Raw genomic sequence first — 24,173 nt, forward strand, 5'->3', positions numbered from 1 at the left:
GCGACTTATGTTTTAAATTTCTGCTTCAAAGTTTTACTAACAGATTGATGCTTATTCTTCCGATAATCTTAAAGCCAAAATGTTAAGAAACATATTTACATTATACAGAATGAACAAGTATTAATTTTAATGAAGGAAGAAGAGGGAAAACGTCATTTTTTTAAACCTGGGTTTTTACAATGTAATGATGATTATTATTCAACAGAAAAATATGCACACATTGTTTCTGAACCGTAAATTCTCTTTAGACTGATCGTATGATTTACCAAGAACGCATAAAGCAGAAACTTGCATTGAAAACATTAAATGTTTTGTGGTTACATGGGGTACTTTCTTCGGCGCGTTTGAATGAAGTTATCAGGCTTATCATTTCAGTTTTTTTTTTTTTTTTTTTTTTTTTTTTTACAAGGGGAGGGGCGGCTACAAAGGTCGCTGGGGTCATGCTCCCCCTCTCTTAAACCGCCGACAAATATTATCCGTCCACATTGTATTCAAACACTTTCTAAATAAAATGTAAACGACTTCACTATTGATTACTGTAAAAATAGATTAGTTACGTTTGTGCCTTATTCCTGACCGATTCCTTACTTTTTTTTTATTGGTTTTTTAACCAAGCAGCTTCAGGCATTTTTCGCACCTAAACCATGGGGGGATATTCGACACTGCACCCCACCCCCCCCAACAAAAAAAATTGTCTGTATTCGCCCCTGGTGTCGAAGAAATAACAAAATCACGCCCATGCATATGTAAATTATATTGATTTCTTGCCGTGGGGAGGCAATTGCCCCTTCCTGACACCCATCATAACCCAAATGACAGACCTGGAAGTTAAATTTGCTGCGGAAAAAATACATGCAAGCTCAATCTGCAATCTGAGTGCCTCAGAGAGAATTTTTATAAACGCGTTTCTATAATTTTCATTACAAATTACCTCTACGAATTATGCGTTGAGGATTCAATATTGCATAGAAAATTACCTATCACTTTTTGGTGTTAAACATTTATTTATTTATTTTTTTAAGGAAAAAAAATGGAGCTTGATTGTTTTAAATGTTTTGAATGGAAGAAACTTGAGAACAAATGTTGCCGTCATTTTTTTGTAGATCATTATTGCAGTATTCGATCCATTTATAAACAGTCTGATTATTTAATCCTCCTCGTAAAAACAAAACTCTGTCAAAAGTTTTCTGAATTACTTAAGGATCTTTTAAATGACATAATTCCGGTAATTTTTTCATGCTCGTGGAAAATACTTTCCAAAAAAAAAAAAAAAAAAACTGATCCAGCACAAAGAAAGACCTTGAATTCTTACGCGACGTAATCTTGGCGTGGATCATGTGCTGTCACAGCTGCGGTTACAATCACGTCGAGTTGTCTTTTGTTTTTATGTCGGTGACCTCCTGTTCGTTTCCCAGACCCTCCCCTTTCACGCAAATTCTTTTCCCTGTGTTTCTTTTGTAAATTCATTTACGTGACCATAAAATTGATGCGATTTTTAATGCGTTCGATGCGAAATTTTTATTTTCTTAGTCTCTGCATTTCGAGCATACATGCATAACTCGTAACCTGAGAGATGAATTTACTTCAAACAAATATTATGGGAAAGAAAGAATTTATGAAGCAAAACATGCACCCAAGAAAAAGTGTTTGATTTTTTTTCAAGGGCATCCTTTAAATAGTTGCTGAAAAACTTTACGTTTAATCTTTCAACTCTTTAATCTGCGAAAGTTTTAAGCACGTGTAAATGCATGGACTAAAGCGGCAGATTTGCTGCAGGAAACGGTATTCTAAAGGGTTGTGCAAAATAAAGTTCAATTTGTTTTTTGTTTTTTTTTCCGGGTTTTTTTTTTTTTTTTATTCAGTTAAACCAGAAATGGACTTCCATGGAAAAGTACGAAGTAGATTTAAACGGAAGGAGAGGGGGGGGGGGGTTGTGGCGCCTCTGAAAATTATAATTTTACAACTGGTCATTTGAGGTTCGTCCACAAATAATGTCACGTTTTGAAGGGGGAAGGGAGGGGTACCAAGAAGGGACGCCACACATTTTGGTCAATAAAAACATTTTTTGTAACAATATGCTATGCTAACAGAATATAGCTTGACGTGGGGAGGGGGTAAGATATTTGAAAAAAGTGTAGCCCCTTTGAAATTGTTTCGTTGTTGCAAAAATATGTAATTTAATAATTTTGTTTGTTAAGAGGAAAACTTTTTAGCTTTTTTTTCCCCAGGAACTAACAGTTTGGAAAATTTAGAAAATAAAAAACGGTATAAACGACAAAAAGTGTCAAGGAAGTTTAAATTCCTTGTGCAATTAATTGCTTTTCAAATTAGATTGTTTTAATTTTTGTTGTTCCTTGAAAATCCTTTTTAAATTTTCGAGTAATCTGTATAAACGTATTAAAAGGGTTTTTTTTTTTAAACGGGGGAGGAGGGGGGAGGTGCATTGTGACTTTTTTTACTGTGTTTTTTTGTGATGCATATGAAACTAGCTGTGGAAAAGCACTGTCACAACTCAAAAAGAAAAATTAATAAGGTAATGAATAAAATAATTTTGAAAACAATCAGTTATGATCATAGAGTTGGTTATGATGCAGTCAATAATAATATGTGAGCTATGGACGTTACCTGAATTTGTAATGTTTATAAAAACAAATAAACGTTTCTCTTCTATTTGTAAATGATGCCCCATGAACATTCCTAAACATTTGATTTGTGCCTCTATTCTTTTAGGTGTGTGATCTGTGATATGTTTCGGGGGACCGTGTCCCACCATCCTTCCTTATTAAAATTAAGTCTTAGGAGTTTAAATAATGGACAATATTTTTGCAAATGTATTTGGTGTGTTTTTATAAAATGGATGTTTTTTGCAGGATGCAAGTGGTTCAGAGGATATACCATCTGAGCGATCTGGCAGTACCACTCCCGGCTTAAGAAATCCTACCACCCCTCCTCATCCGGTGGTTTCACCGCACAGGCCTGCGCCTTCACCTTCGGGATCCTCTGCAGGATCCCCATCCATGTCCCCAGCTCTTGGTGAGTCGCCTTTTTTTTTTGAGTTCCATGTTTTCATGAAATGGGGGGCGGGGGGGGGGGGGAGCATGCTACATCGCACTATTACGATTAGTTTTATTAATAATATAGTTAACTTGGTTTTTACTTTTTAGTTTGATTGCTTTTGAATTTAATAAAACAAGAGCTATTTAGGTTTCTAAAAACTTACTTCTCGGTTAAAAACAAAACAAAACAAAAAGGAGGGGAGGGGGGCAGAAGGAGCTTGAAATCCCAAATCCTTAGATTATTGTGTGCTTGTAGGAATGGCTGCCCAGCCCACCAGTAACCTTGAAAAGATATTACCATTTACTCGCCAAAAAATATTTTTAAAAAAGAAAAAGAAAAAAAAAACCCAAGGAAATTAGCTTTGGTTAAACGACTGCAGATGAATAAAGAGGAGGGAACTACTTATGTATTTGTTTAGTCGTTGCTTTTTTGCACGCTTCGTTTTGATTCAATGAAATGTAATTCTGTTATTTTTATTAAGTAGAGTATTCCAAATCGCCAATATTTTTTATTTATTTTAACTTTCTCTTTTTTTATTGTTTCCGTGCGAAGGTAAACATTTTACTTTTGTGGCAATGTTTTGTTTTGAAATTATGTGTTCTTGAATACTGAAGGATATAAAATGTTTTTACGAAACCACGGCCAGTTGGCTGAATTTTTTCGTTCTGTATAGCATTAGCCATTTTCCCTTTTTCCCCAAGTAGTGTTTATTATTTTGTTTAAAAAAAATTTAAGCTACGATGGGAAAACGGTTATCCATGGCGTCATTCTGTTTATACCATGATAAAACATTTAACTTTGCCGGTTTTGCGAATTAACTGATAACCGCGGTTCAGCGAAATATGTTTTTGCCGATTTTTGGCCTTTACGTTAATAACCATTTTTCTTGAAGATCTGAAGTATTTTTCAGATAAAAAATGTATAAATGTATATTTTTGCGCAGTATTCTTGCATGAAAATTGTAGTTAAAACTGAATTTTCAAATTTAATCATCTTTTCACTTGTCAGCCGTCATTAAATAAAATTTTGCGCTAAAAGGCTTAGATTTTAGTGCTACGGTTCTAACAATACGCACGGTCGTTTTTTTGCGTTTAACCATCATGTTTGGATGCATTTAATATTTAACATGGAATTTTGATTTTTGCTTTAGTGAGAGTTTTTTAGGCGATGCTTGTACTAACGAAAATTCATCGTTTTTTTCTTGAAAAAACTTTTGAATGAAACAAAACTGAAATCTATGTTCGACGTTTCTTTTTGTTACTATGCAGTCTATTTCGAATTTATGTAAGTTTTTAAACAATTTTCATATTTTGGTCAGTAATTAGTCTTGTTATGATTACAGTCCACTGATGGAGGGGGAAAAATGTACTGTGCATTTTAAGCTTAAGAAAGAGTATTTTCGAAAATCCGAAAACAAATTTAGTTATCTAATAATGCCATTAACTATCGTACCATAAATTAGTGGATTTCATACACTTAATGATTTCTGCTAATTATAAGCAGTTGTACAGTTCTCGATTGCGGGGATTCTATAAAAGTTATCCCCTTTTTGAGAAGAGAAGGGGAGGGGGGCATTTTCGGCTTCATAAGAGCTTTTGAACGTTTTTACCGCTTCGATATCGTATTCTTACTGTTACAAATAGGCACCGTGTCTGATTGCGTAATTTTAAATTTTCAGATTAATGTACGCAATAGAAATATTTTTTTTTTTAAAATTTTTGGATGTAAAATTTTGCATCAAATCCTGAAACTTGTGGACAGTATGTTTTTAATATTGCTTTTTGATTTACTTATGCTTAATATGCCATGATGAATTAATTAAATTTCTTGATTTATCAGTAAAAAGGGATCTTTGAAGTGATTAACTGAAAATAAAATAGTTTTTTGAGCTGTTCACAAATGACACCACGCTTTGAGGAGCGGAGGGGAGCTCGTAAAATTGACAGCTTTTGACAAAGGGGAACAAGAGTGTGACATCAAGCATTTTAAATAAGAACTAGCCGCCGGAGCGGCTCGTGCATGTTGCCTGCGACAGGTTGGTTTACACCTCCTTCAGAGGTGTATTTCGGCATAAATACTATCGTGACATGTGACGTGGGGGGGGGATGAAGTGCGATACTTTGTGTCTAAAAGGGGAGAGGGTCAAAAAGTTGAAAAAAAGTGGCACTTATGCATAGCCCATTAAAGTACAAAAAAAAAAAAGGCGTTGAGTACTATATTTCTTTTGAAGCACTTTCAATTTTCTTTTCATTTGACTTTTTCTTGCATGCCTGGAGTGCTAGCTATTTAGATTTATTTTTTGAAAGAGATTTAAATCTGTTTATGTTTAAAGATGAAAGGCCGGAGCACCCTTAGCCGTGATTGACATGACGGAAATCATTGCCCTTTTTGGGTCACGTGAGCTCAGCCTAGCGGGGATGTCATTAAATGGGAAATTCCAGTCCCCCCCCCCCTTTCCTTTTCATCTTATCTTTTCTGCTTTTCCCACTTTCTCTTCTTTCTGACTGACCTCGTTTTCTGCTTGTCAGCTGATGCTATTGATGGCATTGACCTTGAGAGTGAGTCGGGAGGGGGAGGAGGGCTTTCCCGCTTCTGTGCATAAACACAGATTAACCGTTATCGATTTCTTTTCTAAAGGCAGGAGGGTTTTTTTAACTTCACTTTTTCTTCCATCAAGCTCAGCTTCAAAAAAATTTTGAAGTACTTCTTTTTAAATATTTTTGAATGACTAATGCAGTCTTCGTCTTTTTTGCTATCTCAAGTTAGTATGAGTTCGTTGTTTAGACACTTCTAATTTCTTTTTTGTACATTGCTACAATTGAGTGTTAACCTGTGTACTACAATAAAGGTGCAAACCGGTTTTAATCTATTTCAGTTAGCAATTTTCATCAAGATTTAAATGAAAATTTTTTGAATATTTTTTTTAGTCTTTGATTTAAATTATTTTTTTTCTTCCAAACTAAAAACAAACAAAAACAAAAATAAACAAAATTTTTTGAATATTTTTTTTAGTCTTTGATTTAAATTATTTTTTTTCTTCCAAACTAAAATGAAATCTAAATTTCACTGTTTTTACTTTTTATTCAACACAGAGTTGTTCTTAATTTTTGATTATGTTCACCGGGTTCTTCTTAACTTTCCTTTTTCTGAAAGGTTTGGAAAAATATTTTCAACCTTTGGTTTTGTACACAGTAAATTGAGGAATTAATTACTGAAAAGAAAGACTGCCTCACCACAGGGGTGCAGAAAATGTTTTTACTGCCAACATTTCCTCAAATTCACATGAAAATTTCCCCAAAACTGTTTATTTGCTAAAGGCTTCGTATGAAAATTAAAAGTCCGTATTACTTTTGTTGTAGAGAATTTCGGATTATACAAAGTGCATCCAGGCCCGGCTCTTGGGGGGTAGGCTGCCGCCTAGGGCGGCAAGTTTCGAAATTTAAACATAGTTTTTAAAAGTATGAATATTTGTTTCAGTGTCATAAAATTCACTGCTTCAATGCTAAATATAAAAAAGTAATTATTTAGAATGTACCAGCGCTTGGATTTGCAAAACATAGTTTGGAATTTAACAAGAAACTTGCTTTATTTCAAGCACTTTACAATTATTTTTTTTAATTTAATGTATTATTTTATATTATTATTATTTTATTATTCAATGGGAGGGGGCAGCACTTGTCAATATTACCTAGGGCCTAGGGCTGGCCCTGATTGCATCTTTAAAAACGACTGAGCTTGTAGCTTGCCTATTAATAAATGTAAATTATCAACCAACAAAATTAAAATTTAAAAAAAAATGTGAGCAGCAAAATATTTTTCAGTTATATTATTAATTAATCTAAAATATTAAATAATCTTTTCCACTGACATTGTTGAAATTTTTTAAGACAACCTAAAATAATTGTTGCTTTTTTTAAAATTAATTTTATTATTGTCTTTTTTTAATTTTCATGGTGTACGATTAAAAAATGACTTTCTATTCAACTAGACATTAAAACTTTTACTAATTTTTTATTATAATATTTTCATATTTAATGCAGGTCAGCAACCCAACATTCCCATGCCCCCTCGACCATCTTCCAATCAGTCCGACTCGAGTGGACAAGTACAAATGTCCCAGCCTGCTTTGTCATCACAAGGTTTGTCCTATTTGCATTTTTATGTTGGATAGCGTAATAAAAATATTTCCAAATACACATAAATTTGTTTTCTTTTCTGAAACATATTAAGTTTTTATTTAAATATTAATTTGTCTTTGTGAATAATTGTTTGTCTATATGTTTAATTGCAAGGAAAATTGAAATTCATTTAATCAAAATTATACTAAAAAGCTGTAGCAAATAATTAGGCATAAGATTTTTACCTAGTTTAGGGAGAGTTTCATTTTATTGTTTTATTTTTCCACCTCCACTAGCACAATCTAAAATTCCACCTTGTTTTTATTAAAGGTTATAATCAACAAATGGCACCTCCATCAGCAATGTATGGTAATAAGATGCATCAAAATATGATGGGAAGTAGTTCATCGCATATGGCTCCATATTCACCTCAACCTGCTTCACATTACCCACAGAGTAAGTTGCTATTGTTTTGCTGTAAAATGCAGATGGAGTGCTACCAGTTATTTTTTTTTTCTTCTGACAATCATTTCCCAAATCTTTATTTTCTTTTATTTTTATAAATCACTTTTTTTTTTTTGTGGTTAGTTCTTTACCCATACTGGATAATTTTAATTTGAATAATCAGTTTAGGTAAGTTGGTTGTAATTGACATTATGATCTATGGAATAGTAAATAGGACTTTGTGTATAAGTCTTTGTATTTAGGGCTATAAGGATCATTCTGTAGATTTGAATTGTATTTTTTTTTCTAAAATCCAGTTTCAAAAAATATTTCTAATATCTTGTGCTGTGTATTTGATATGCTTATAAATACATTGTTAAAATGTCATTTAATTTACACTGTCGGCACTCATATGGGAGGGGGCCAAGTGGCGGTTCAAGCCCCCACCCCCTCAGAAATTAGAACTTACTTTGCGTTTAGTGCTTTTTCATTTGCAAAAATGTAAAAACATTTCTTCTCCAGCCGTTAATGAATAAGTTATTAAAAATGTCAAATTTTAATAACTAATTTGTACTGAAATATATTTCCACATGAAAAATATCCTGCTAAACCATACGGAAAATATCTGAGCCCCCCCCCCTTAAAATTTTGCATTTGGGCACCCATTATTGACATATTGAAAATTTTTTTAGTTTTCCTTCTTTGCATTTTGATTAATGTTATCATTGTTCAAATCAACTGATTTACTTAGAGCAATGAGAATTTTCCAAAATTATAAATTTGCTGTACAGTTAGATTCATTGCTACATTCATATGTAGATAGAATTGTTGGAATTACTGTAACAGGACAGGGTCTCCACAGGTCAATGAAGAACCTGTGATACTCAGAGAATTTATTTTGATCAAAAAAGTTATTCATTTTGACAAAAAGCTTAACGTCATTTGGTTATGTTGTTATTTTAACGTCATTTGGAAAGTTCAAACTGGACCCACTGTTCGTTTCAATTTTAAGTCCAAAAATAAGTTTAAATTTTTGTCGTGATTCTAAGGACCATCTTTTGCGGATAAAAGGTTCCAAAAAAAAAGGATGGGAATTGCATACAAAAGATAAACATTATGAGTTGATTTTTTTGAAGAAGCAGTAAGCATCTATAATATCTAAATAAGAAGAAACTATTTTGAAAAATTCTCGAGCAAGGATAAAAGATAAACCACCATCTCTAATTTCAAAAAATAATTAATTTCTAAGTTATTTTCAATGTACTTCTTAGTTAAATACATTATTTTAAAGCTATGTGCTATTCATGAATAGTGTTAAAACATAAAAAAAGAAGAAATGCAATTACTTATTTTGTGCCTTTATTCTCTTTTAAAATAAAACATAACATAAAATTTATTCTGATACTCTGAAATATGACCAAATAAATGCAATACCTTGTACATTTACCTCTTGTTATTGCTACCGATTCTGGTTGGATGACTGGTCGTTATAATTAACACTAACTTTGTTTTTGCTAATGTTTCAAAGAAAATCATAATTTTTAGATTAATTCAAAAAGCTGGAAATTCAAAAATCAAGTCTGTTTTTGATGGAATTTTTTCTGGAAAAATCTGAGAATTTCTTTTCTCTAAGTGAACCGGACCCCTGAGTGAATGAGGAGCAGTAAAATGGCAATCGCTTGGAAGGCCACATATGGTTGATGAATCTGCTGGGAAGGAGAAGATAAAGGAAGAAACCTCCGAAAAAGTTCTTGGCAAAAAGCACTTATTTTCACAAGGCTTTAATTTTTGTGATACCGTCACAATCGCAAAAATTTAAGCGTTGTTTTTTTTTTCAACTTTCGATTGTGATTACATTAATCTTCCGCTCTTAAAATCACCAATATCCTTATTTTTGCGAAATTTACAGCTCATGATAATAAATGTATCTTTAAACTTCTCAGTTTATGTGCATTGATATGATTAGATTTTACAGGTTCTATTATATTTGCATTTGTACCATATCTGATTCTTTAACCTGTATCAGCTATGTAAATTTTTTATATTGCTCATTTTAATATGCTGCTTTTCTTCCAGGTGGTTACCACAGGCCCCCAGGTACAATGTCAATGCATAATTATGGAAATCAAGCTCAAAATAATTATCCCGGTCCTTATCCAGCACAGTCTCCAATGGGACCGCATAGAATGCCATCTCATCCTAACCCTGCACCATCAAATTATGGCAATCAGTCTGGAACAACTCCAGGCTACAATAGTTCGCAATACCCCAACAGTGCTCCTCCATCGGCTAGTTACAACATGAACAATATGATGCCTCCTCCAAATCAGTACCCCAAATCATCCAGCATGCCACCCCCAACAGGTGGTGCTCAAGCTGCGGCACAAGCAGCAGTTATTGCTGCTGCTGCTAGTTCTACAACCATTCGGCAATCTCCTATGTACTTACGGCAGCATTTGCAACAAAAGATGTATGCCAATAATTATAACTCGGCAATTAGTCCTGTCCCTCCTGGAGCCCCCGGCAATGGGGGACAAGATAGTCCAATGCCACCTCCTGCGAGTACACCTTCTTCCCAGCCGATGAGCATGAGTCAAGTTTCAATGCCTCCTTCAACGTCGCTAGGAAATGCATCCAGTTGTGATGGGCCCATGCCTGCTTCTATGGTTCCTGCTGGATTTACCCAAACATCTGCTCCAACTATTGGTAAGCTCAATCTTAAATTTTTGCAAGTGCAGTGAAGCCTATGTAAGTCGATTGCTTGTGGTGCAGTGCTTTAATACTCTTCTTAGACAGGTAGTCAACTTATAAATGTAGATATATATGATATAGGACTAATTTTGTACCTGAAAAAAAAATGGTCAACTTACATGTGATCAACTTTACAGGTTGGTTTTATTGCATGTTCAAAAGGCTTATCCAGTGCTTTGTTTTTACTCTTAGTTTTAGTCGGAACTTATTTTAGTTGGAGCTTCTGTAGTCTAATTCTAAAACACACATAGAGCCCTATGCACTAGTAATCTGATCTGTGTTTAATGTTAAGTTTTTTAAAAACAAATGTTGAAATGAAATTTTGTTCTAGGAAAACTCTGCTTTTTTTTGGACACAAGTTTTTTATTTTGCTTTTGAACAGTCTCTGGGTTCATACGCCCTTGAAAAACCTTGAAAAGTGCTTGAAAAAAAAAGTTCATTTTCAAGTGCTTGAAAACCTTGAAAAAGTTTCTTAGTGCTTAAATTCTCTCAAAAATAATCGGGTTGTGCTTAAAAAATTTACAAAAGTATTTCACCAATTCAATTTTATGAACATGTGCTCAGTATCCAACATCGCGAAAAATTGCTTCCGTGTTTGGGATTTCAGTCCTTTTGAATCTTGTAAATATTTTGATGTTTTTTACAACCGAAAGATATTTTGACATATGGTACCTTAGATTAGTTTATTTTTTGTTTAATTTCATTAATTAACAAAGGAAATAATTTGGAAACCATGACAACATTGAACTTATTCGGATGTCGCGGAAAGTTGTCTTGTGTTTTAAATTTTGCATCTTGCAATATTTAAATATATTGACCAGGGCTGGATTAGCCATAGAGCAGAAGTAGCAAATGCTACGGGCCCCGCGCCATGAGAAAAAATTCCAAAAAAAAAAAAAACTACTTTCCGTACTTTAACCCGTTTAAATTTCTCTATCTTTCTCTTTTTATTCAAAGCTTTTCTAAATGCTCAGTTAAATTAAAAATCTTATTTTTTCGATAGATTGCTTTCCAGAAATTTCTCCCAATTGAAGTCTTAGAAATGCAATTTTAATTGATCTTTCTTAGTGGAAGGAGAAAAAGCTCAGTTGGATTAGAAAAGTTTCAAAACTGACCTAAAAATTTCAATTTTAAGCAAAGTTTGGAGAACGGAGAATTAGTTTTTTTTCTGGATTGTTTTTTTCTTTTTTCAAAATAAAGTCAATTTTAAGGTATCTTAGGAAATTTAAGGGAGTAAGGGTCCTAAAACTTTCAGCTATTCAAGCCTAAAAAAGAAAAGAAAGTTTTATTTGTTTCATAACGATAGAGAAAAGGGGAAGGGGTTCTTTCCTGAAACTGTGCTCAAAACTGAAGTCAATTTCAGGCTATCTTTGGGAGAAAAGGGTTTGAGGGTATTGGTCAGGTTGAGGGGGACCCATGGTATAGCTAAAAACAAAATTTCAAGCTATGTGGAGAGAGAAGGGATGAGGGTCTGAACTCCCCCAGGAACAATTCTGACTTCAAGTTTCTAACCGTGGTTTTAGATTATCACTGGAGACGTTATCCGGGGGGGGGGGGGGGATACGAGTTTGCTTCGCAAAATGTTAGAAACTGAAATCTTCAAGACGCAGTCTATCTTTAGTTCTAACCTTAGGTAAAGAGTGATGCTTTGTAGCATTTTCTCCCGAATGTTGAGAAGCTAGGGAAGTAGGTGGGTATTCTCCTTTGAACTTTTTTGAAATTTTGAAATCGAGATGGTTTAAGGGCTTTCTCCAGAATTTTTCGGAATTCAGTCTCTAAAAACTCAAATTTAAGCAATTTTTGTTGATAGCAGGAGAAGGAGGATGCTGAAATTCTTTGAGCACAAATCCTAAAACCACATTTTAAGGCTCTCTTTGGTGATGTTAGACAAGAGAGGGAAAGGGTTACCATCCAGAAATTGTTTAAAAGTGACTTTCTTCTTAAAGCTTTTGAAATTGGAGTCCTGAAAAGGTAATTATTAGTCATCCTAAACTCTTTTTGGTTACTTAACTTCATGTCAATTTATCACTTTCAAAATTTCCGCCCGTGATACGAGCCCGTAGATTCGGCATTGTAAATAACAATGAGCAAAATTAAGAGATCATGATAGAAGAAAAGAAAAAGATTCTGAGACTTCACACTCATGCTGAGCGAAATAAATGAATTGTTAAGAGAATATTATTTTTTGATAAACTAAAATAATTATGTGTAGAAGGAAGAATTTAAATATCATTTTTAATTTTTTCCTCTGAGTGGGAGGGAACTAAAAAGCTGCCACCCATGCCCCGAACCTAACCCCTTTCTTTTGCATCACCAAAGGTAGCCGAAAACTTTTTTGTTTGAACTTTAAATTCAGAAAAATTCAGGAAGAAAATCGTTTAACATAATTGAAAACCCGCTAAAACTTCTAAAATTTTCCGGGTAGCCGCGGAGAGTGCCTGAGCCCCATCCCATACCGAAACGTAACCCGCGATGACCTACTATTCACGTTTTCAACAACTTCACTTTCGAGAAATTTCCAGGGGATGGCTTTCGCGAACTCCACCCCAAAATCACCAAAGAACGTAAAAAAATACCATTTCAGAATAGATAATTTCGAGAATTTTTGCTGAAAATTGTGTTTTTAGATTAATAACAGATAATAAACTCAATTTTTCCAATGGGACCTCCTTGAACACCACTCTTTCCTTTCTCCACAACATCATTAAGGATAATCTACAGTTTTGTTTAAGACTTCAATTTTAAAAAACTGCCTGGAGAGTCTCTGTGAACCCAAATTATTTCCTTTTATCGTATCTAAGACAGGATGCAATCGCGTTCTTTGACTTCAGTTTCTCCAAATAATGGCCTCCGAGTCTTCTCTTCCTAATATGATCAAGGGTCATTAGAATTGAGTTTTTAGAATTGAAATATCGAAAATTTTACGGGGGTAAGCCCCTGGACCCCCTGATTTGCATACTTAAAAATGATGAGCGAACCTCTGATATTTTAGAACTTAATAGTGCAACCTGAAATTACTTTCTGGGTGGTGTTTTTGTCCTAACAACCCTTATATTTTAATAAACCACCATATTAATATTGGAAATAAATGTTGAAGGGGGGGGGGATTGACTTAAAAAACTCCTCGCTGGCAATGCTGTGTAACTTAGGTATTTTGGTTTCTTCCCATAAAAGTTAAAAGCACTCATGAAAGGATTTTTTTTTTTAAGTATTAATTTGCTGATTTTAGAAAATATACTTTTTGAATGTGGAGATTGCAAAATTAAACCTCTTGGGATCTGCTTCTTTTTATGACCGAACTTTTCAGGCATTTTCAGAAAAACTTTCGACATAGTATATCTTTCATCAAAGTGTCTCTTTTTGTAGAAAAGCAAGTTTTCCTATTTTTTTTTTTTTGTATTATTGCCTTACTTCTATGTTTGCCGTAAATAAAATCTGCATGCAATATTTTTAGTACAAATTTATGATATTGCCTTGAAAAAAATTTTTTGCCTTGACAAGTACTTGAAAAGTCCTTGAATTTATTTCTCCCTGAATGGTATGAACCCGAGTCTATATTAGGAAATAAAGTTTTATTTACCTCATTAAAATATCTTTTAATTGATAGATGACCGTTAAACGCTAAAACTTCTGCAGTTTTAAAATGTAGAAACTTGTGTTTATATCTTTGTGTTGATAACACTGGGTAACAAAAAAATATTTTTTTAAAATCGTCGAGGGTTTTCCAACTGAATTAGACTAATATTGATGCCCTGAGTCCGAAAATGACCATGGTTTTGTTCAATCAGGTCAAGATATTAGGATACAGATATTTTTAAAAGTCGATGTTTCGCCAAAAAACCAACTTCTGCGATTCATCAGCTGAGAAACCCCTGACGATTTTTTCGGTTTTTCTTAGGAAATAAAAGTCAACATATGCAAATTATTTCAGTTTTTATTTAATCTAAGAAATTTGATAAGCATATTATCATAATATTAGTATAAGAATGAGCGTAATGAGACACAAAAGTGTAGAGTTTACGGCATAAATCGGCGCTTCTTCGATTTCCGTTTGTGAGCAGCCGCTGGGTTGTCTCTCTTCAGCGACCAGCAGTAGTCCGCCATCATGACTGCGTCCCACCTCCCCTGGTACCTCTCCTCCATTTGGCGCATGTCTTGATGGAACCTTTCACCTTGCTCGTCACTCATCGCCCCAAGGTTTTCAGGAAACTTCTCCATATGTGAGAACAAGAAGTGCATCTTTATACTCATCAAACACCCCAGTTTCTGAAAGGCCTCTATCATGCTGCTGACGAGTGTGGCGTGGTTTGCTGCCTTCGTGTTCCCCAGGAAGTTGTTCACCACCTGCACAAACGATTTCCACGCAGCGCACTCTAGTGTGTTCATGGAGTTTTCAAACTCTGTGTCCTTTATCAGCTGCCGTATCTGTGGGCCATCGAAAATGCCGGCCTTCAGCTTCTCAATGGTCAGTCGAGGAAAGGCTTTGCACAGGTAGTTGAAGCATTTCCCATCCTTGTCCAGAGCGCGCGTGAACTGTTTCATTAACCCTAGCTTCGTATGTAGTGGTGGGATCAATATCTTCTCCCGGTCAACAAGAGGTTCATTTATGATGTTTCTCGCCCCAGGTACTAACTGCTCTCGTGCCGGCCATTCTTTCTTTACATAGTGGTGGGCTCTGTCTCGACTGTCCCACATACATATAAAGCATGGGTACTTCGTGAACCCGGACTGTTGACCAAGTAGAAAGTTCACCATCTTGAAGTCGACACAGATGATCCATTGGTGCTGCTCATATTGGATTTTGTCGAGCACGTACTTCACTGCTTCATATTTCTCTACAAGAGTTGTGGAGTGCGCAAGAGGGATTGAGGCGAACTGGTTCCCGTTGTTGAGGAGCACACACTTCAAAGAGCGCTTACAGCTGTCAATAAACAGTCGCCAATCTCTCGGATCGTATTGAGGAGCCCCGAGTTTAACAAGAAGACCCGCGACATCTCGGCAGTACACTAGGTCTTCCTCCTGGCAGAAGTAGCCCATGTAGTTCTCATGCCTTGTACGAAAGTAAGTGATACGCGCGTCCTCGCCAAGTAGATTTTTCTCTTTGAGTCTGGAGGCCAACAGCTCGGAGGAAGTCTTTGACAAGCTGAGATCCCGAACAAGATCATTAAGCTCACATTGTGAAAAGGGCTGCGGACCGTCGCGTGCTTCATACTCTTCTGCATATCCTCCCTCGTCTGTACTGGTAGTGGTGGCCTCGTCGTCGCTGTCAGGAAGCTCTGTGAACAATGGTACAGGAATTTCTTCGCAGTGAGCAACTGGACGGCGGGCAGATGGAAGGTCGGGGTACTGGAGCCTGTGCCGATTCTTCCGGTTGATACCAGTAGTATTGATAGCGCAGAAGTAACAATCCGATGCATGGTCAAACGGCTCCCTCCAAACCATCGGAATCCCAAACTTCAGTGAAGTTTTCGTGCCCTTCGCCCACCGCCGGAGGTATTCCACGCACGTCTTGCACACCTTGTGCGGTGCCCAGGACTTATCTTGCTCACCCAGCTTGACTTTAAAGTAAGCCTGGTAGGCGCTCTTCACAAAGCCTGTGATGTTCTTCCTGTCCACTGACAGCGTGTATTCTCCGCAGATGTAGCAGAAAACGTCAGGATTATTCATGCATGAACGTCGAGCAGAAGCCATATTAATAACCTGAAATAGTAATAGAAATATGTAGCCTACTTTCAGATAATAAATTTACGAATAAGTTAATTTTGTAATTACATAGATTGAACTCAAAACCCCTATTACTAGCATATTGAAACGTATATAGGCATATGGCTGTATCTCAAAAAGTTGACCTGATACAGCAAAATCAATGTGATGTTCTAACTCAGGACACCAAAATTAGTCTAAATCAACTGAGAAACCCCAGACGATTTTTTGGCTGTTACCCAGTGTAATCCTTCCTTGAATTTTGTCTTTTTTCATATTTTAATGGTTGGCTGCTGAATGAAATAAATATTGCTGCTATTCCAAGAACTACTGGACAAATCATTTGCTCAAATCTTACCAAAAAATTGTATTAAAAATACTTTCAAATATCAATCTTGCCTGAAAAAGTATTTCTCTGATCTGCCTAATCTTTCTTGCAAATTTATAGTTGGCAAATCCAACCTGGTAGCATTATGAAGGCTACACAGATTATAATATCTGCTAGGTTAAGTTTACCCTAACTATAGTTTGTTATTCTGATCCAATGGATCAGATAATATTGTGGAGTTTAATAGACAAAAAGCGTTTTTAAAAGTAGTACATTTTCATTACACTTCAGACTGAGCTAACGTGGGATTGATATCATGTTTGGCTGCAGTTCTAGTTAGTTTTGTAAACATATGGTATTTCATTGTTTTTATTCATTGCATTTTCAAATAAAATGGTACAATTTGTTCCAAAATAAAAAATATAAAAAAATCTTTTTTTTTTTTTTTTTTTTTAAAGATTTTTCTTCCCTAAATTTAGAGGGCTATTATTTTTAATCTATTTTTCCTGTATCCAATAAAAAGTAACATTTTTTTGAGGGGGGGGGGATTTTCCTTATTTTCTGTATATGCATTTGTGTGTGCACATGTGTACAGTTGTACTTTGACCCCTCTCAAGTGAATATAACATGATTGCTATTGTGTGTTGAATATTCAAATTTCTTTATGTGTTTTGATTATTGGTTTCATTCATATTTTAACACACAATGTTTTTTTGACCATTTTGCATAAATTTACAGTGTACTTTTAACTACAAAAGGTAGTGGTTTTATTTATTGAGCTCGTTTATCAGGCTAAAATATATGAAATATATTTAAGTCAAACAAAAGAATCAAGTTACCCAGATAAGCTAAAATTATATACAATTTTTATTTTCTTCTGGCTGAAAACTATGTTGTTATGAAGATTTGTAATTAAGGCAACCATTTTCTGTGACTGATGTGGGTAAAATGTTTAATGTGGAAAGGGACTGATGAAATACAATGTCTTTTTATATTTTGCGGGGAAGATATACGTATGCTATATCTTTTTAACCATGCATATGTTATTAGAAGGTTTATTTAACTTTTTGCAGTAATCATTTGCATTTAGTTTTTGAAAAAAAAAAAAAAACTCCAAGTTATATGAAATTACAGTAGAGCATGGGAAATCTGCTAAAGTCTACAACTTGTCCACTTTTTTTTTTTTTTTAGCATTAGCAGATAAAAATGTAGTATTTTTAGAGAAACAAAGGTTGTATTACTGGACAAAAGCTTATTGACTATGCGTAAAAAAGGTTAAAAAAAAAAAAGCTTTAATTAATGCCAGCTGTCCTGAAAATTTCTGAAATATTTTCATTGTTTTTAATTTATTTTTTCAATTGTATATTTTAAACAATCATTATTTTTGGCATGCAATAGTATAATATAGAAGTGAAGAATTGCTCTTATCTGTCTGAGATTTTTTGTTTGCATAAAATAACTTATTTTATAATACAGTAAGTCATTATTTTTAATTATTGATGCACTGATTGTTTTTAATTTTGAGGCCATAAATAATAGCCCCAAAATTGATCAAAGCCTAAATCTATAACCTCTGATCTCAGGTTGTGCAAATTTTTGATTCCTACTGTACTTAATTGAAATGTTTTATGGTATCTTAATTATAATTTCCTCGACTTGATTCAGCAGGAATGCCACCTACTACCGTGACCCAAAGCATCAGTAGCCCTGTTCCATCAGCTGTTACTGTCTCAAGTCCTTCTGTTCCTGACATGATGCAATCTCAGCAGATGAGAACCTCGACGTTAGGAGGGCCGCAGGGACCTCCTCCTCCACCAGTCATGGATGAAGGGAGTCAAGCCTCAAATGCTTCTGCATCATCCTCCTTGCCTGAAGAAAGAGTTGAAACTCCAAAACCCAATAACAAACCTACGATGTCTCATCCTCCGACACCAAATACATTGCCGTCACCTGGTGCAGCATCGATGTCATCATTCCATGATGAGTTTGAAAGTGTTTCAAGCCCCAGTTGGCCACGAACACCTGCAAGCCCAGTATGTGTCATACTTTTTCTCAGGCATATCAATTTCTCCCTTTTCATGTTTTTTTTTTTTTTTTTTTTTGACAGTTTCTAGTCCAAGCCCATCAACATTTTCTAATATTATTCATACTAAGCAGACTGGAGTTCAGATGCAAAAGTTTATTCAATTTCCATGTTGAACTTTTCAATCTGTGGAAAGGTTTCACCCTCATTTTGACCTAGTTAAATGCGAAAACAGAATATAACTGGTTACAACAGACTAATGTTAAAGACATTTTTAGACTACAAAATGGTTAAATGGCTTGAAAGAATGGGCAGCCATAATCAACAAGGTTTAAAATCTGTAACTCCTTTCTTTCTACCGAATGTCCCCAACTGTGGACACAATATTCCTGTTATACTAGCAATAACTGAATTCTCACCCACAATGTTCTTACACTTCTTTTGTGTAAATAACTATCTGTTCTGTTCCTGATTTAGATCTATTATACCCCTGTAGTATGATGTTATACAGTTGCTAAAAAATGTAAAAGAAAATCTGTATATTTATTTTGATATTATATTATCTGAAGTTTATTCATTTATAATGCAATTATTGGTTAATAGAAAAAATGCAAAATTTGGAATTTGTTTAAAATATCTCATGTATATTTCATTCATTGCAGGTTATAAATAATCAACCTTATGATCATCACCCAATAAAGGTAAGGTTTCACCCTGTTCTCTTCTATTTATATAAATTTGATTAAGACGTGTGTTTATATATATATATTTGTTTTTTATGTATTTATGTATTTTTTTTTTCTCTCATAGCGTCCAGATGGAATGTTAAAACTGTATGATCTGTCTGATGATCCTGATAGAAGATTATTTTTAGATAAATTAATCATGTATCAGGAGGAACGGGGTACGCCTTTATCTCAGTGCCCCACAATTAGCAAACAACCTCTTGATTTATATCGCTTGTATTTAGCTACCAAGGAAAGAGGTGGCTTTGTTGAGGTACGTTTCTTTCAAATTGATGTTGCATCATTCATTAGAGAAAATATTTCTCAATTTTAAAGCATTATTTACATAAACTCGCAGGTGATGAAAGGGAAGCAGTGGAAGGAAATTGCTGGGCTTATCGGCATTGGTGCTTCTTCAAGTGCGGCATATACTCTGAGGAAGCAGTACATCAAACACCTTTTACCATTTGAATGTAAATATGATAGAGGTGGCATTGATCCAGGACCAATAATAAGTAGCCTTGAATCCAACTCAAGAAAAAAGAATGCAAAAAATGCAGGTAAGTTGTTGCTAAAATTAAAGTTTTGCTGGTAACTTAAATTTATTATTGGGCTTATGTTATGGGAAAATTTACCAGAAGGACTCACATTTGCTGATTGAATGAAATTTTAAGATGCTGTTGTGGAATGTAAACTAGAAAAATTGTGTTTTCAATTTCTTATTTGATTTACTTAGAGGAAGTGATCCAAAAATGGGCTACCACTTTCATTTTGGTACCTACCGATCAACCTGTTCACACAGAATGAATTATTTTAGTGCCAATAACTGTTAAAAACATTCTGGAAGATAATCTTTGGATTAACAAAGCAAAACACCAATTTTTGTTTGCTGAATCAATATGATCCTCAAAAAAAGTAAAATGACGATATTTCAGGAGTTGGTTCAAATATCAGCCTCTTACAAATAATAATAATAATTTATCTCATAATAAATATGCTATATCATGAAATTTTTCCTCCAAAGTTTTATTGGATACTTTATCTATTTCTCATGAGCATTGTGTCTTGGAAAAATCACATAGAGAGAAATGAAAATCCTGGAAGCACTCATGCAAGCTATAGTTGTGTTGTTTATTGAAAAAATAAGTTCTGTCTTATGATTTTTTAAGTATGGCAGCTGTGGCTGACACTCATAAGTGTGCTTGTGAAATGTGAAATTTGTTGTTAGCTATGTGATTGAGGCCGACATAATTTTGTTCACTATCCAAGTATAATAACTTTAATAGTGACAGTATATCTCAATTTAAATAGTTCTGCTTCTGGGTAAGTGCTGAATAATAGTTTTGTTACATTGTAGTCTAAATCATTTCTTTCTTCTAGGAGGAGGACCCATGATGGATGGTTATCCATCTCCATATCCTGCAGGATACCCACCAAATACTGGGCCTCATCCTGGAATGATGTCAGGCTCTGACTATCCTGGACCTGGCCACCACCCTCCTTACCAAGATTCCATGCATCATCCCGGAGCAATGGTGAATCATTCTGGATCCGAGGGTGCTATGGATCCGTTCAGTGATGAGATGCAGGGCTCACAGTACCAGCAACGTCACAGCACAAACGACAGCTATGGATACTCCCAGTCCAACGCCAATAGCAACATGCCTCCCTATTCGGGTAATCCGCCGAGTGTGCCTTCCACCTCGTACGGTTACAGCAATACTTCGGGACAGCAGGAACAATATGGCGATCAGTATTCCAACACCATGGTGCCTCCCTCATCTGAACCAAGCTACAATAGCAGGAATATGGTACCGGCAGACCCTTATGCTCCACCTCCCGGAGGATACCCACCTAATAGGACGGTTGGTCCTTCGAACTCGTCCCAGTATCCCCCGTATCAAAATCCTTGTGAACAAGACAGGTATGTGAATGTGTGCTTTGATTTTATTTCTTGCGATAAAATTAAAACCTGCTCATGTGTTACTTCTTCTAGTGGATTAGAAATATTTATCGTTTGGTTTTTTTATTTTAAACTAATGGTACCCGCACGGCTTCGCCTGTAGTAGAAAATTAAAAGGTCTTTTGGTTCGCCTTTATATTAAAAAATAATGTATGGTGAATTTCTCGCCAATTGTTGCCCATGTTACGGTTCCACGTTATGATAACTTGGTAATTTACTCGTCCATCTTATGATAAATTTGCTCAGAAAAATGTTCTTAAAATTGGAATAGAAAAAAAAGTCAAATTTTCGAAAAATCACTTCGAGGTGTACCCCCCCCCCCCCCCCCGCACTACAAACTATATTTGTGCCAAATTTCATAAAAATCGGGCGAACGGTCCAGGCACTATGCGCGTCACAGACATCCAGACAGAGAGAGACTTTTAGCTTTATTATTAGTAAAGAATATTTCCTAGTTACTGATTGAAATATATGATGTAAAACAACAGTAAATAACATAATGGAGAGTCAAAGTTGTGCAACTTCTCTTTTTACATTCTTATCATCAATTGATATGATTAGCATTTTGCTATTTTAATCTCTCTCTTAGCACCATAATTTTAATTATTCCCTGTTGTATACTCATTTATTTGGTAGTTTTTAATTTTTTTTTCTTTTTAAAAAAACTTTCCGAAATAAAATTAGTATTCCACTGTTTCACTGAATCAATCAAGCATTATAATGCAGTAGTAGTTTGAAATAGCAGATGAGAGGTGTCCGCTATTCGGAAATATCATTTTGTGAGGATTTTGCTTTTTAAGCTGTTAGCAATTAAGCAAAATGAAAAATTGCAATATTAATGCCAATCTACTATTGCCATTGCACACAGCAAGACTTAATCGTAGTGTGTTATTTTCTGTATTTCATTTTAAAGTGTTAAACATTTTGTCTTGCATAAAATAAAGGTAATATACTTTAAGCAGGAAACTAACATAAATAAGTTAGTTATTGAAAAGATTTTTCATTTCTTTTAGCGTTGAAAATCTGTGTCTCAATATAAATATTAAAACAGTTAAATCTCTCAAGGGAGCTGAATTCTCAAAAAAGAAGAAAAAAATTCACTTTTGTATATGTTTTGAAAGTCAACAATTTTCCAGGCATCAGATCCATTCACAAATATGCCATCTACAAGAGATAAAACTTGCAAAATTCAACTACCATCTAAATTCCCCCTATAAATTTCTGTTCTGTCCTTTAAAGATTCTTAAAATTTTGCAACTTAAAAAATTTTGGGCTAACATTGCACAATGAGCTTTTTCCTCCATCATCTCCCAGTATATCAATCATTGGCGTAAACTAGGTGGGGCATAGGGAGGCAAGTGCCCCCCTACTTTTTTTGAGCTATGGGCAAAGTATTATTTTGCCCCCCTACTTTTTTTGAGCTATGGGCAAAGTATTATTTTGCCCCCCTAGTTCTTAAGCAAAGGATTTTTTAAAATTGTTTGTCAAATGATCTATATATTATTTTCAAATGACAATAAAATGTAATTTGCATATTATCAATGCAATTGTCATGAATTATATGCAAAAGATGCATCCTTGTCTTTAACCACCAATTAGTAATTTCAACCTATAATTAATCTGTTTTTAAACTGCACCAAGCAGGCGCAACTGAAGCCCAGAAGAGGCCCGTGTACCTGATCGCCTAATCCCAAAGTGATGATGAACATCTCGGCCCCTCAAAATATATATAGGCATGTAATCCTAATTTACTAAATTCAGGTAGTAAACTAGGATTACATGACCAAAAAAATGAGTGTTTTCGGGAAAGAGCGAAAATGTTGCTGCAAAATTCCGAAGTTTTTCTTAAAGCGAAATTTACTTTTAATCCTTTAATTGGAGCTCACATGAATGAGCAACCAACCATGTAATGGACGGGTCAAAATAGAACAGTGGTACAACCAAAAAGGAAGCTTAAAGCCCGAGCCCCATAGAATGTTTGAGTTGAATGTTTTTTAAAAGTATTCTTTATTATTGATGAGAAGACGTCTTGCGAAAATAAAGTAATATTTAGAAATTAATAGTAATGTTACGGGAAAATCTTAATTTCTTTTAAAAATAAATCTTTGAATAAAAAATATTCAAAAGTAACAGCTTATTGATCAGCAATCACCCCCGCCCCCACCACTCCGTTCTTTTTTTTTTTCCTAGTTCGTCTAAAAATAAGAAAGTTATCGAAATGCTACTCCTCCAAAGAGCCCTCCCCCCCCACACACCGGAAGCATTATGAGCATTTGACATTTCATTTTCAGGTTTCAATTTTGCGAATTTTCCAGGTGAAAGCCCCCAATTAACGAACAACATCGAAAGTCGCCTTAAATTACGTTTTTGGAGTTTTAATTTCGCAAAATTACTGGCCCTAATATTACAAAATATGGTCTTACAACCACGTTTTAAGACTTGAATTTCCGAAAATATTCGGGCAAGGGTCCCTATGCTGCCATCCTCCAATACCATAAGCAGTTTGGTTTTTTAAACTATACTTAAAATTTTTTTTAAGTGGAATAGCCCCTGATTATAAGACATTGCTTTTGTTTTTAGCACCATAATTTTAAAAATTTTACCTGGGAAGAGCTTCAAAACCTCCTTCCCGTAAAATCTTCAACGTTTGTCTAAAATTGCGTTTTTAAACTTTCAATGTCGAAAGCAGGGGGAGGAGGAATTGATTTCAACCTATAAAAAAAATCGATCGGGGACAGTCCTTGAGCTCCATCCGTTACCCTAACGTCGATAAAATATGACCTATAATCGCGTTTTTAAAGCTTCAAGTTCTAGAAATTCCGCTGATACCCCTGTACCTTTTGTCACCCTAACATCAACGAAGAAAGTCTAAAATTGCGTTTTTGAAGCTAAAAGTTTCAAAAATTTTCCGGGAAAGACCCCCCTTTTCTATCAGTTCTAAATTTTTCTTTTCTTTTTCGATGTGCCCCTCTCCTCCCCCCCTATTTTTTTTTCTGGTTGTGTCACTGAAGTAGAATATTAGTTTGGTTCAGGGCATAGGTCACTAATAGCAAGGTGTATA

At 34.8% G+C, this 24,173-nt stretch overlaps 1 protein-coding gene across 1 annotated transcript in view; it reads left to right on the forward strand.

Annotated features, from left to right (window-relative positions):
• LOC129226721 (trithorax group protein osa-like) overlaps positions 1 to 24,173 on the forward strand; it is a 212,500-nt gene that overhangs the window by 167,423 nt on the left and 20,904 nt on the right. The window contains exons 4-12 of the mRNA XM_054861350.1: positions 2,871 to 3,033; positions 7,098 to 7,196; positions 7,506 to 7,631; positions 9,696 to 10,325; positions 18,070 to 18,434; positions 19,087 to 19,125; positions 19,235 to 19,423; positions 19,508 to 19,709; positions 20,530 to 21,073. Of these exons, the coding sequence (XP_054717325.1) occupies positions 2,871 to 3,033; positions 7,098 to 7,196; positions 7,506 to 7,631; positions 9,696 to 10,325; positions 18,070 to 18,434; positions 19,087 to 19,125; positions 19,235 to 19,423; positions 19,508 to 19,709; positions 20,530 to 21,073 (2,357 nt within the window). The remainder of the gene's footprint in view (positions 1 to 2,870; positions 3,034 to 7,097; positions 7,197 to 7,505; positions 7,632 to 9,695; positions 10,326 to 18,069; positions 18,435 to 19,086; positions 19,126 to 19,234; positions 19,424 to 19,507; positions 19,710 to 20,529; positions 21,074 to 24,173) is intronic.

Source organism: Uloborus diversus, chromosome 7 (genome assembly GCF_026930045.1).
Source record: "Uloborus diversus isolate 005 chromosome 7, Udiv.v.3.1, whole genome shotgun sequence".
Taxonomy (NCBI): Eukaryota; Metazoa; Arthropoda; class Arachnida; order Araneae; family Uloboridae; genus Uloborus; species Uloborus diversus.